At 43.9% G+C, this 13,314-nt stretch overlaps 1 protein-coding gene across 7 annotated transcripts; it reads right to left on the reverse strand.

Moving 5' to 3' along the window:
- Positions 1 to 245: 245 nt before the first annotated feature.
- PDP1 (pyruvate dehydrogenase phosphatase catalytic subunit 1) lies at positions 246 to 8,803 on the reverse strand. Of its 7 annotated transcripts, XM_062188245.1 has the most exons (4): positions 8,700 to 8,755; positions 7,914 to 7,948; positions 6,288 to 6,363; positions 246 to 4,383 (listed from the first exon to the last, which is right to left on the reverse strand). In XM_062188245.1, the coding sequence occupies exon 4, from the start codon at positions 4,337 to 4,339 to the stop codon at positions 2,726 to 2,728; it is 1,614 nt and encodes a 537-aa protein (XP_062044229.1). In that variant the 5' UTR covers positions 4,340 to 4,383; positions 6,288 to 6,363; positions 7,914 to 7,948; positions 8,700 to 8,755; the 3' UTR covers positions 246 to 2,725. The 7 variants fall into 7 exon arrangements, with proteins under 7 accessions (XP_062044229.1, XP_062044228.1, XP_062044230.1 ...); XM_062188244.1 differs by lacking the exon at positions 6,288 to 6,363 and having other exon boundaries at positions 8,700 to 8,781; XM_062188246.1 differs by lacking the exon at positions 7,914 to 7,948 and having other exon boundaries at positions 8,700 to 8,721.
- Positions 8,804 to 13,314: the final 4,511 nt, after the last annotated feature.

Below are 13,314 nucleotides of genomic sequence, written 5' to 3' on the forward strand. Positions count from 1 at the left end.
CTGTGAACACAATAACAAATTAATCTTGTCAAATTCATCTGTATGAATTTCTAGAACAGACAATACTAATTTAAGATGACAGAAATCAGAAAAAGAAGTTATTTGGGAAGGGGTTAACTGGAAAGGAGCATGAGAGTTTTCTGAGCAATGAAAAAACATTCTCTGTTGGGTGGCAGTTATCAAATCTCATATTGTAAATTTAAAATCTGTGCCTGTTATTGAATGCAAAATATATCTCATCAAAATATGTTAAAGTACTATTTGTTTATTAGATCTTTAAGTTAAATATCACCTACCATCTATAAGCACATAATGAATCTTACCATTATGAAAAATCAACAATAGGCCATTCAGAAAGCAGATATGAAGCTTTAATTTACTGTGGGTGTTTTTCTGACCAGTCTCCAACTGGATATAAACTGTATCATATGTCTTCACCAATACAGCTTTTCTTATGAAATACCAGCATTCCATTAATAGTTAAAGGTGTATTACATACATAATGAACTACTGATTAAATATTAAATACAAAAGTTGAATACATGTTACAAAGTTTAAATAATTTTGAAAAATTTAAGAAAGGCTGAATACCATCAAAGTTTACGTATATTATTTACTTTAATACTTGACATCACATCACAGTGAAAACCCATTACAATAAATTCACAACTGATTTTTGATGATGTTTGTACATTCAGATTTCTAACAATTATTTCCACAATGTCAAGTCCACATTGCATTTTCACATCTATTCAAAGCAGACCAGCTTTCCAACTGCAGATCAAGCTTCTTGGGTAAAAGGAATTACTATTTTGATCATGACCACAGGAAACCAAATTTATATTCCTTCTATTACACTTGACTTTTGCATAGAGAAATTATTCAATATATAACAACAGGGAACTCTTCAGTGGTGGTGTTTTAGAGCAATTCAAAAAATAGATGAAAATGGTTTGGCTACTGCAGTCCACATATTAAAAAATGAAACCTCTGTCAAAACATTTAGAAATAAATATACAGTACAGCTTTCACCCCCCAAATACTGCCTAGGAAAAAAGTTCCACACTGACTTTTTAAAAACAAAAATAAAAACATTTCAGAAAATAAAATTAAGATGTTCTGAGCTGCAATCTTCCTGAGTCTATTTTCAATTAGAACAAATTTTATAGCCAATACTATACTGATTCAGTATCCACAGTCCAGAGAGAGATCTAGTTTATACCCTACAGAATTATGAAGGGACTCTTATATTCCCAATTACACAATGGGAAGCTGAATAGTGTTTTATACCAAAATCTATGTGAGTATCAGCAGTCACAGCCATTTAACAGTGATGCCATAATAACTGATGGAAATATATGCACAGTTGTACACAGGTCACCATTAAACACAGGAACAAAATGTCATTTGATGAATATCAAATAAGCTCCCAAGAAACCAATCTGAATATATTTATTATTTTTAATTTACTGTGATACATTATTAGAAGGGACTGCATATAATTATGGAGACTGCCGCAAACAACACTTGATGCTGCTAAGTGTTCTAATAAGCATCAGGCATGCACAAGAGTTACCTTTAACAATTTCTCACGTATATATTTGAACAAATACATCTTAAGCTATAGTACTCTTAAAGCACTTAGTAATTTTAAATCAAATATTTTAATTGACCTATGTCTAAGTGGAAAAAAAACAGAAAACTTCTCTCCTGTCTCAACACAAGATGGTAATATTAAACCTTACTCCTCAAATTGATACTTAAACTTATTTTAATCTTAAATTCACAAATGATGAAAATTCTTATTACTACTAAACAAGAAGTATGATTTCCCAGCAGCAGTCTACCCACCACACACTTAAAGCATGCCAAGCCTGTGAGGATTACATAAGAATGACGTGCTGGTGGATACACATGACCAGAATTGAACATATCAGTTTCTTCTTTTTATTTTGGATCTCTTTATTTCAAACTGAATAAAGCTTTTCATTAATACAAACTAAAAAAAGAATTTTAACATCCGTATAAGAACAGATAAAACTAAAAACCTTTATTATCGTCAAGTGTGTGGCAAAATAGAAAACATTCCAATTACATTAGGAAATCGGGTGAGGAAGGAAGTATAGTTTGATTTTTTTCCATTTAAGAAGCATTTCTGTCACAGAATAAAAAAAAAAAAAACCTTAAAAATACAGATTGCTTGGTTCTTGGTCATTTATGGCTTAAAGTACTGGATTTGCAAACCACTTCAGATTAAAATGAATGTCTACAAATAATGCATAGTTGTGTATCTAGGAAATCATGCAGTAAATAAATGTTCTCATGTACACTGGAATCTCAGTGAAGAAAGGGTTTGCAGGTTGTAAAGTAACACATCTTCCCTTTTACCAAGAGAATACACCCAGCAAAATCCTTGCTTTTGGCCTTTTCAGGATCCTGATTTTCTCAGACTGGTAAAAAAGAATCTGATGTCTCAAGACACCTGCAGTAAGAACTGACTCGCCTCATGAGCAGGTGCTGCAAGGTCCGAGCTAGGAAAAACCACTCTCATGATCCTGCCATCCTGTGCAAAATCAATTTGGAATACCTGACTACTAGAGCATCAAATGGGTAAGTGCTTATAATGGCCCACTGGAAATGCTTATTATATTAGCATCTTTTTAAAAAACTCTATCTGCCCTTTAAATCTATTTCATTTGAGAACTGCCAGGGTAAGATCTATTCACTATTCCTGGTTTTGATATGCCCCCACAACGTGAGAATTGAACTGAACGACAATGATTGTAATGTCATCCCTGTACATCCGAGCGAGCTCTTCAGGAAGACTAAGCATTTTGGAAAGGCGCTCATGATCAACAGCTCCAAACTCGTTGTTGCCTACAGCATGACGAATGAGATGGGTTGCTGCATTCTGATCCTCAAACACGGAGGACATCTTGGCTCTCCTTTCTGTTAAAAGGCCATGCATCTGTCCCAGAGTCACCTTGTAGCCACCAACCGCTATCGGCTGCTGGTGATGCATACCAGTTAGGTACTCGCCCACAATCCTAACCACATCCTGCCTATGCATAGTCTCCCACAGTCCATCAGTGGCCAACACTAGAAACTTATCCTGTGGCCTTAATCGGTGGTAAGTTACCTCTGGCTCAGCAGTGAGATAAGGAGGTGTGTGATAATTAGGAGGGATAAACTTGGTATATTCGTTGTCATTCAATTGGTCTGGGCCAGATTCTATTACTCTCTTTTGAAGGTCAATGCTCCATTTGAACTTTACATCTCCAAAAGCCCTAAAAGGCATCAGCAACCCAAGCAGTCGATCCTGTTTCACCACACTCTTGGCCTCATTCTTTGGGTGTTCCAATTTGAGCCGTTCTACTTCTCTTTCATTCTGAGCATTGTGGTCATTAGAGAGTGTGACTGCTGACCAAGAGCCATCCTCTTCCTGCACACCCAGCATGGCTCTGCTATCACCAGTATTGGCCACATGAAGGTCAACACCATCCACATGGGCCACACAAGCAGTAGCCCCAGAAAACGCCACTCGAAGCACCAGGTAATTGAGGAAAGAATTAGGATCACCAACTTGAGCCTCCAAGGAGATGTCATTATCAAGTCTCTTGAAAGCATTAATTAAAGCTTCCTTAACATCAATATCAGTCGACTCACCAGTGTTGAGGTCTATAAGCTCTTGCCAGTAAGTCCTCAGGCTGTTGAAATACAATTTGGATGCCTCCTTGCTGAAGTAATCATTGGGGTGCTTATGCCACTGGAGGATGGGTAGCAGTGCCCGACCACTCTCCACTGCATTCTCAATCTCTAGCAAAGTCTCATGGGGTAACAACGAGACAGCAATATAATAAAAGAGTCTTTCACTGACTGCCTGGGAGCACGCACAGCCTGCATGGCCATCAAAAACCCCTAAAAGCATTCCTCTGGTCTGCAAGCAGGTTGCTGCGCTTCTCCGGTCCTCGATGGGTGCATTTGCAGGCAGCTGATTGCTGTCAAATCCAAGGACGGAACTGATGTTTTTGCCATCAAATTCGGGGACTTTGAAACTGTACTCATTAGCTTTAAGGATGCTGTTGACTTGTGGCGGCGTGAGGTAAAATTTCTGTGGTGTGGAAGCATATCTCCTTCCATGGGTGTACTGCCACCAATTCTCCTTTGGCCTACAAAAGGTAGCATATGCTGGATGGGGCGTGTATCTCAGACGACTCTGAGGAAGGTAGGGTGATGGACAGCAGAGATGTTTGTGGTGGCAGTAACAGGCAGTGCCATAGATCCTGCTCAGCTCACAGTTACGGACCAGAGGAAAGAACAGTTGAGTTGGTGCTGGCATGGCATCAGAGAAGAGCGGCAGGCTGGAACTTCTGATGGGGATTCCTAGACAGCAAATTAGACAGATGTACACAAAGAGGAGTTATATTTCAGATGACTTAATCTAAATTTGCTTTTATAGAAAATATTTAGGAAGTGCATCTATATGCTGAACCCTGGGCTAGGAGGTACTATATTTTATATACATTATCATGTCCTACTTCTACCTGGTACATTCTGATAAGTACAACTCCCTACACTTATGGGGCCAGAACTGAATTGTATTTGAGTCTCACGTTTCTTTATGCAGAACAAACTGTGCAGAATGTACAACATACTTGGCTGGAGAAAGCTGAGGAGAGGAATGCTATGTAACAGTCTACCTGGCTCAATCGCCCTTCTCCCTATCGCTTTTTAAAAGGCCTGGCATCTCCTACTCTGCACAGAGCCTTTCCCATGAAATGAAGATCCTGTTCTAGACCTGTAATGTTGGTATCTGATTGATTACACGTGATTAGCACAAGAAAGTGTTAAGGTGCACTGCCAACATGAGTATATTTAAATACTATTTAAGCTAAATGTAGACACTACTGTGTTAATATTTACTGTAACATACACAGAAATGTTTCTATATAATGAAATAAAAATAAAAATTCCAATATTTTCTTCCTGTACATCAAGTGGATGGTCTTGCAAACCCTGCTTCTCTAGACTACTGTCCCGATTTGGGGAGCTCCAGGGCATGGATCTGCCAGTAAATTGCTAATAGTCCTGGAAAAGCCGGTTTACCTCACCTAAACAGTAAATGAACACATCAGAGTACATGCCCTGCGAGGCTTCTCCTAGGATTCATGCCTTTACATTTATAGAATGGGAGCCACTGAAATCAAATGCAGGATTCTTATGTTTGTTAATTTTCACTATGCTGGTGATGATTAAAAAAAAAAAAAGTTTAGTATTCTAGTAGCTCTAAAACTTTATTAGTAATGTGAATAGTCTCACTTTTGGAACTTAATTTACTGACTACTATTTCCTCTGCTTAACAGCCACAAGGGAAAGCTACAGAAATATTATTTTCATTCACTATGGATCCCAAGCACAATTTGCCCCTAGAAAAATGCTTAGTCTTGCATTAAAAAAAAAAAAAAAAATCTGTTTGCCTGGCCATTGCAGCCATTTGGGGAGTGAACCAACAGAAGGAAGATCGATCGATCTCTGTCTCTTTCTCTCTGCACAGCTTTGCCTTTCAAGTAAATAAATAAATTAAAAAAAAAAAACCTCTATGACATGAAAAATAATTTGCTGGCTTTTTATCTAAAAAACTTAACATTAGTCATCTAGATAAATTTATGCATGAAAAAAATCCCTCTTCTTCCTCAACGTATTTTTCCTGAATTCTTAATCTTGCATCAAAGTATTAATTTGGACTATTAAAAAAGACTTTAGAAATACTTTAAATGCTTTAAGCAACTGTAGTAAACAAAAAGAAATAAGGAAAATAAAATTACATCAGTCTTAACATGAACTGTTCATTACCAAGGCAGAACCCACCAAGAAAGACTTTAAAATACCACAGAGTATTAGCTATATATTAAACTAATTTCATGCACTGTTTCTCAGAAATAATTTTAAAAGTGATAAGTGGGGAGTGGGAGAGCAGAAGAAATTAAATGCTGAATAATCATTGACTCTTAAGTTTGCTTCTGTAATAAGCACTACATAAACCAGCCATACAGAACCTCTTGTGTAAGTGGCAGAAAGTATCATTATTTTAACCGCACTAGTAAGAGGGGATTTGTGTACAAAAAAACGAAGACAAGATCAGGCAATAGAAAGTAATCGCTGGCATTTTGAAAGAATCTACAACTAAATAAGTACCCCTAAAATGCACTAATGAAAAACAGAAATTTCAGAAGAACAGGAATCTATCAGTACTAACCACATAAATAACAGCACTTCCAATTGAATACCTGAAAGTCATCCAAAGGTTAAGTGTACAGGACTGAGCCAGAAGATGTACTCAAATGTTGGGCCACATGACACTGGCTTCCAGAAACAAAACACATTTCTTTTTAGGTTTGCATGCAAGAAACATAGCAACTCATTAAAAATTTCTATTGTCAAAAATGTAAACAAATGCAATCTTTTAAATTTTCTTCATAATTTTACAAGGTTTGTCCTTATTTTAAAACTTAAGAGGGAAGGGCTATAAATGCCTAGCGGGGTTTGATTTTATAACTAATGAGGGAACAGCAAGTCCAGGAAATTTACACTTTCCTTAAATTCCTTTGTATTGATAATTTTTCTGCTATTGTAGTTCACTGCAACATGAATGACATCTTGCCGCTAAAGAGCTAATGATTTAAACGGCAGGTGCTTTGAAGACTACCTATAGTCAAACATCAAGCACTCAAATACTCAACTATGCTATTTCTCCAACGCAAAAGTATCTTATGGCTAAAACAAAAAAACAAAAACAAAAAGGAGAAATTGAATTTTATCAGTTCTATCAGTGGCTTAACACACGGACAGAGACTGCACCCAAATCCCCCAACTCCTAACCCGACTTCACATGACAAATATTTAGGAAGGTTAGAATTCATAAAAACCCTGCTCTGTGATTAATGAATGTTCTACGGGCATCAGTACCAGAGATACATTCTCTCCATCAAACCAGACTCCCTCAGAAGTCAAAGTACTTTCAAATGCTTTGATAAAAACAATGAGCACTGAAAAACTCACTATCTTTCTGAATATTGATTCAATAATAATCAAAAAGAAAAAAATCCCCTTTGAAATCAAAACTTTGCCAATAAACTTGTAGAAAGCGCTTGATTAGGCAACAAGAACAGCAACAAGGTACCGTTGTTGGTAAACTAGAGCAGTGTCAAATTTTCAACTCATTCCCGACCACAATTTCACGTTAAAGTTCCTGCTCAACGATGCACACGCACCCACATTATTTGCAGCATCTTCGTCTCAGATAGATTTGGCCGATTTTGCCAATGACTAATAAGAACGATGCGCTGTAACCAGAAACAGGAAACACATCCATTCTTACTGATGTGCTCGGCAGAACCTGTGCCAAGAGATGACTGCACTTCGTCAATAAACCCAAGGACCAGATTAATTTCAAAATGCGAGCACTGCACCTACTCCGGAGTCCCTTAGCTCTACAAAGCTTCTAAGATCAATGAAAAAAAAGAACTGTCATACTACTCATTACATGTGTCAGAACCCCAGTTTATGTAATCTCATTGCATTAAATACCCCCCACAAAGATTCTTTTTGGTTTTTCAAGCATTTTCTGGAAATGCCTGGCCATTGCATAGCTCCTGCGATCTTTACATGAATGAAGAAACTGGTTGCCTCGGAAGGCACAAAGCACCAAGCTGGCACTTGTTTGATCAGTTTCCTTTGTTCCTTCCAGAAAATTGCACTCACTAAAGGCATCAGAGCTCTCCTGGTCCAGGATGCCTCTGTCCCCTTTCCCTATCTATCTCACGCCTTAATTCCACGCCGACCCACCTAAAACCATCCACACACAAAAACCGGTCACCTGGGTACCCAACGCAGGTAGTTAGGCGGATACCTACCACTTCGTCTGGGCCCGGGACACACACACATTCTCCTGTCATCACAACACGGAGCCGACAACATCCACAACCCGCGCGGACAGCAGCAGCGACAGCAGCACCGGCCCATTGAAGGCAAGGCAGAGATGCTCATTAGAGGCGGCGGCGGCGGCGGCGGCGGGGAGGCGGGAGCGGAGGAGGGGCGAGGTTTCGCTCCAGCCCGGTGAATGGGCTGGGAGGGGGGGGAAGAGGATGGAGGAGGGAGAAAGGGGTGGAGAAGGAGGAAACCAAACAAACAAACCCACCCCGCCGCAGAGGCAGGGAGCTACAGCCCGAGACGGCGGGGGCCCGCCCCTCCATCCGGCCCGGGCGCGGAGCCCACGGGCGCACAGCATCCCGCGCCCGGCCCCACGCGGCGCCCGCTGCAGCCCAGGAGGCCCGGGGCCGGCCAGCGGCGTGTGGCCGGCAGGGCCGCCCCGGACGCCGGGTCCCCTCAGGTGTGACGCCCCGGCGCAGCCTCCCGCGGAGCTCACCCTCCCGCGGCTCCCCCACGGCGCCCGGCGCCCTGACAGCGGACGCGCGCGGCCGGCCCGCCCCCTCACTCGGAGCCCGCAGCAGCCGCCGGCACCGCCACACCCGCCCAGCGGCCGCGACGCCCCGGCGCGCACCTGGCGCTCCGGCACTCGGGCCGCCCCGCCCGGGCGCGCCGAGCACCCCCGCCACAACGCCCCCCTCACAACTTTTGGACCAGTGGAGGAGGAGGATTCCGGACGGGGCAGCTAGGAGCCGGGGGCAGGGGATACGAACCGGGCACGGCAGAAGACCGGGCGCTTCTTCCGCACGAGGAGGCTGCGGCAGTGGTGGCGCCACTCGGCGTTCCTTCCACGCAACCCCGTGCGGCTCGCCGCACCTCGCCCCCGGCCGGCCCACTCTGCGCCCCGGCCCCGCCAGGCCGCCTCCCTGCCCCGCCCGTACGTTCGGGCACGAGCGCTTCCGGCCTCTTGATTGGCTGCACGGTGACGAGTGGGCGGGGAGGCGGAGAGCGGGCCGCGGCCGGGGGGGCGGGGGCGGAAGAGAAGCGCGCTCCCCTCCAGCTTTGTGACGTCACGGGGTCAGACAATCCCTTCCATTCGATGGCGCCTCCCATTGGCTCCCTAGTCCCGCCTCACGCGGTCGCGGCCCGTAGCGGGAGGAAGATGGGGCGGAGCGGTGCTTTTGGCCGCCGGTCCGTGTAGCCGGACGTAGTTGGAGGCGTGCCGGGGAATGGGGAAGCTCCTGGGCCGGTCCCAGCATCTCGGCGCGCGTGGGACGCCGGGGACGGACTGCTCCCCGCTGGGCGGGCTTCCGCGAACCTCTGGCACCTCGGCGGGAGAGCGGCCGGGTCGGCGGCCGCGCGTCCCCAGCGCCGCGCCTGTGAGTGCAGGCTTCGCTGGGTAGGCTGCGGGAGCGGCTCCCGGTGCAACGGCGAACTAAACTCCTTGTGGTTCACGGAGGACCGCTAGGGTACCTGTTGATTGACTCACGCACGACCACGTTGCACTTCGCATTTTAGGAGCGTTAACTCACAATTTTTTTTTTTTAATCGTTTTCTGGACACCCCTCAGGTCCAGGTAAGGGGAGAAACCCGGTCCAGGCAGCCACAAGGGGAAGTTCTACCCCCTGTACAAACAGGTGTGTGATCCTGTTATCTGAAGGGCTTTGAAATCGAGATTGTCTCGTTTTCCCTGCGTGGTAACGAGGAGGGCTAGAATGCCTCCTGCAGAGGCAAGATTACAGGAGTAGTCGGAAGCCCTTCATCTGAGTCTCTGCCAGTGATGAGCTTTCGGTCTCTCTGAAGCTCTATTTCTGCGTCTGTGAGGTGAGATTAGACTTAGGGTGGCATTGGCATTGGACGTGATTAAACAAGACACCTGAGTCGTATGCATACTTCCATCCACACGTTTCCCTTCTTTATGGCATAACGTGTTCCAAGGGCGTCCTTGGAGATGTGTCAGGTGGATCATTGCCCTTAGCCTGCCTGCTGTTTAAATCAATGAGCTGAATTTGATTTAGTCACATGATTGCCTACTGGCCAATAAAGTTCACAAAATGATGTGGGCTGGATATAAAATTTTATGTTACAGTACTATAGTTTTGTCATTTTTTTTTTTTAATGTATATCTTCATCTACTTGAAAGGCAGAACAACAGAGGAAGAGAGTAAGAAAGAGGTCTTTCGTCTGCTATTCCACTTCCCAAATGTCCACAACACTCAAGGCTGGGCCAGGCCAAAGCCAGAAGCCAAGACCTCCACCTGGGTCTCCCACTGTGTAACAGGGACCCAATCCCTGGAGCCAGCCTGTGCTGCCTCCCAGGCTGCTTCAGCAGGAAGCTAGAACAGAAGCAATCCCAACATGGGATTTTGGTATCGCAAGTGGTGGCTTAACCCCATGTGCTACAATGTGCATCCTAGAGTTGTTTTTATTAATCTTACATTATCTGATTTTTATGATAAAGGAAAAGTGTGACATATTCAAAGTGGTTCCTCATAACTCTTGGATCCTCCAAGCTGCCTCCTTTCTTCTCTGTAAGAGAAGAGTCCTCTAGCCCATTCCTGGGCTGGCCATGGGACACTTGCAGCAAATCTATGTGACTCTTCCTAGATCACACAGGTCCATCTGCCTGACTTCTCTGATTTTTGCTTCTCAAATGAGCTCATGAATTTGCAAGTTTTTCCCTATTGGTAACTGCTTTTCTCTTGTCTCAGAGGCAGAGTAGGATGAGGCAACATAGTAAGAGCAAAGCTGGAACCAGACTGCCTTGGTTCCAATCCCAACTCTGCAGCTTACTTTGTGGTCTTGGGCAACCTCTGCATGCCCCAGTTGTCTCATGGGTAAGATAAGAATTAAAAAGTAATAACTCACAGGACTGTTTTGAGTAGATGGATAATTCACTAACAAAACTACACAGCACATAGTAAGTACTGTATATAAGTATTAGCTATTATTATAGGCATACGTGGTCAGTGTTGTTGTTTTTTTTTTTTTAAGAGTTTATGCCTGAGAACCCAGACAAGAAGTTTATAGTAGACTTCCCTGTCTCTAACACTTTTTCAAATGTTTGTGAAATAGAATAATAAGACTGTGGAATGTATAAGTCTTGATCAAAGTTGTTAACCATGGAAGCATATGCTTTTATCCCATACTGGCATTGCCATTATTCAGAGCACTTAACCAGAAAAAGATTTATTTATTTGAACAGCAGAGTGACAGAGAGGGAGAGGCACAGAAAGAGATCCTCCATCTGCTGATTAACTCCCCAGATGGTTGCTGGGCCTGGGCCAGGCTGAAGTCAGGAGCCAGAAACTCCATCTGGGTCTTCCACATGGGTATCAGGGGGCCAAATACTTAAGCCATCATTCACTGCTTTCCAAGGCACATTAGCAGGAAGCTGGATTGGGAGCCAAGCAGCTGGGACTTGAACCAGCACCCTGAGGCCCCTTCAGGGCAGTTTTGAAATCTCTTTCAAATCATTTTCAGATCTGCACAGGAAATGCCACACCTGGGTTTTACACCAGAGTAGTATTGATCTTTATTCTGGATAACCTATTTCTGAAAATAACACCTTCTCTCAAAAAACTGATATTTCTCACCACTAGATATAGTCTAAAGCATTCCCATAGGATTGAATGCCAGTGTGTTTCTGAAATCAGGAGAAAGCCTCCTCAGAAAGATGGGTTTGAAATTCTCTCATTTAGAGATTTAAGTTCCGTTCTCCAGTTGCAGAGCTGTATGATTCACTGGTGTGTGTATTATAAATAGTCCTCCAAGAGATACCAACTGCCCATACACTGGATGGGGATTTTACTGCCAACCTCGATGCCCCTTTGACCTGTTGCTTCTGTTTCTAGATGGAGCACTGTTCGGCCAACCAACAGGCTTGCTTCAAAAGTGCTGTTTCTTATCATGGGGCCAGCTGGCCAGAACTAGGGCAGGTCCTTGGGTTTGCTGCTCTGACCCCACACACTGTTGTAGCTACCAGAACACCTGTTGAAAAGTAGCACTGAAACATACTCAGGATTGTTGTAGAGAACGGCAGACAAGGAGAGAGAAGAGGGCTTCAAAAGAATGTGGTACAAATAGAGTATTCTATAAAAATGTGGTTTTTTTTGTTGTTGTTTGTCTGACTGCTCTCTCTCATACCAAAAATGCCGATTCCTGAAAAGGGAGCCTCACATGTAGTTGTTCTCTTGCCCTGGAATAAACCTGGAAATGAGCAGATGTTTGACCAGATTGGTCTAGTGTTCTTGTGGGCAGGTGTAAAGACCCCTGGGGGTGTTGAAGGTTAGCTTTCACAAGGTGGAGATAGTCCAGCAATCTCAGTGGGGCCAGCCAAGAGGCTTAAAATAGATAACATGTGGGCCTGAGATGCTGTCAGCCTGATGGTTGCTGACTTACTGTGGCCTTTGCCAAGATCAGCCGTCAGGGGGGAGAGAAACTAGTTCACCATAAACTTTAGCTCCCATTTCCCTACAGCTCTTGGCTTGGAAATGCAATAATCACCAAGTCACTAAACCATCGGTACCTTCTTTGCTACCATTTCAATGTTGAGAGTTGTGTCTTTGAGATTAAATTGTTTGGAGCTGTGCAGTGGCTCGTCTCTTTTGGACCAGAGGTTGTTCTGGGTGCTTTTACACTTGTCTCATGTATTTGAAAAGGAAATCAATTTCTTCAGAATTTATGAAGCAACAGAATGTTTGAGAGGAAGAAAAAGTTTCATTCTCCAAAATTGGGATAAAACTTTCCTGGCCAACAGGCAGGAAATTTCTGCACATTCATTGAATGTGACAACACAAAAAAGTATGTATCTGAGGTTGCTTGATTTAGAGGTGCAGGTGCTTTTAGCAAAAGGGTTATATGTCTTTGGGCCTGTGTGGCTGGCACATACAGAAGTCCATCAACTTGGGGCAAGAGTGGTCCCAGCCTAAGTTGAAAATATTGCAAGTTGGCCGGTGCCACGGCTCACTAGGCTAATCCTTCGCCTGCGGCGCCAGTACTCCAGGTTCTAGTCCCGGTTGGGGTGCTGGTTCTGTCCCGGTTGCTCCTCTTCCAGTCCAGCTCTCTGCTGTGGCCCAGGAAGGCAGTGGAGGATGGCCCAAGTGCTTGGGCCCTGCACCTGCATGGGAGACCAGGAGGAAGCACCTGGCTCCTGGCTTTGGATCAGCGCAGCGCACAAGGCCGTAGCAGCCATTTGGGGGGTGAACCAACGGAAAGAAGACCTTTCTCTCTGTCTCTCTCTCTCTCTCACTGTCTAACTCTGCCTGTAAAAAAATTATTACAAGTCAAAAATGGACTTGGGGGCCAGTGGCAGAGCAGGTAAAGCTGCTGCCTGTGATGCCAGCATCCCATATGTCCTGGTTGCTCCACTTCCATTCCAGCTTCCTG

The sequence above is a fragment of the Lepus europaeus genome, chromosome 4 (genome assembly GCF_033115175.1).
Source record: "Lepus europaeus isolate LE1 chromosome 4, mLepTim1.pri, whole genome shotgun sequence".
Lineage (NCBI taxonomy): Eukaryota > Metazoa > Chordata > Mammalia > Lagomorpha > Leporidae > Lepus > Lepus europaeus.

Bases quoted from the DNA above. Each gene is read 5' to 3' on its own strand.
- PDP1 (XM_062188244.1), bottom strand. From the start codon at position 7,944: ATGTGTGTGTGTCCCGGGCCCAGACGAAGTG. The intron at 4,384-7,913 runs GTAGGTATCCGC...TTTGCTGTCTAG, and splicing joins TCCCGGGCCCAGACGAAGTG to GAATCCCCATCAGAAGTTCC.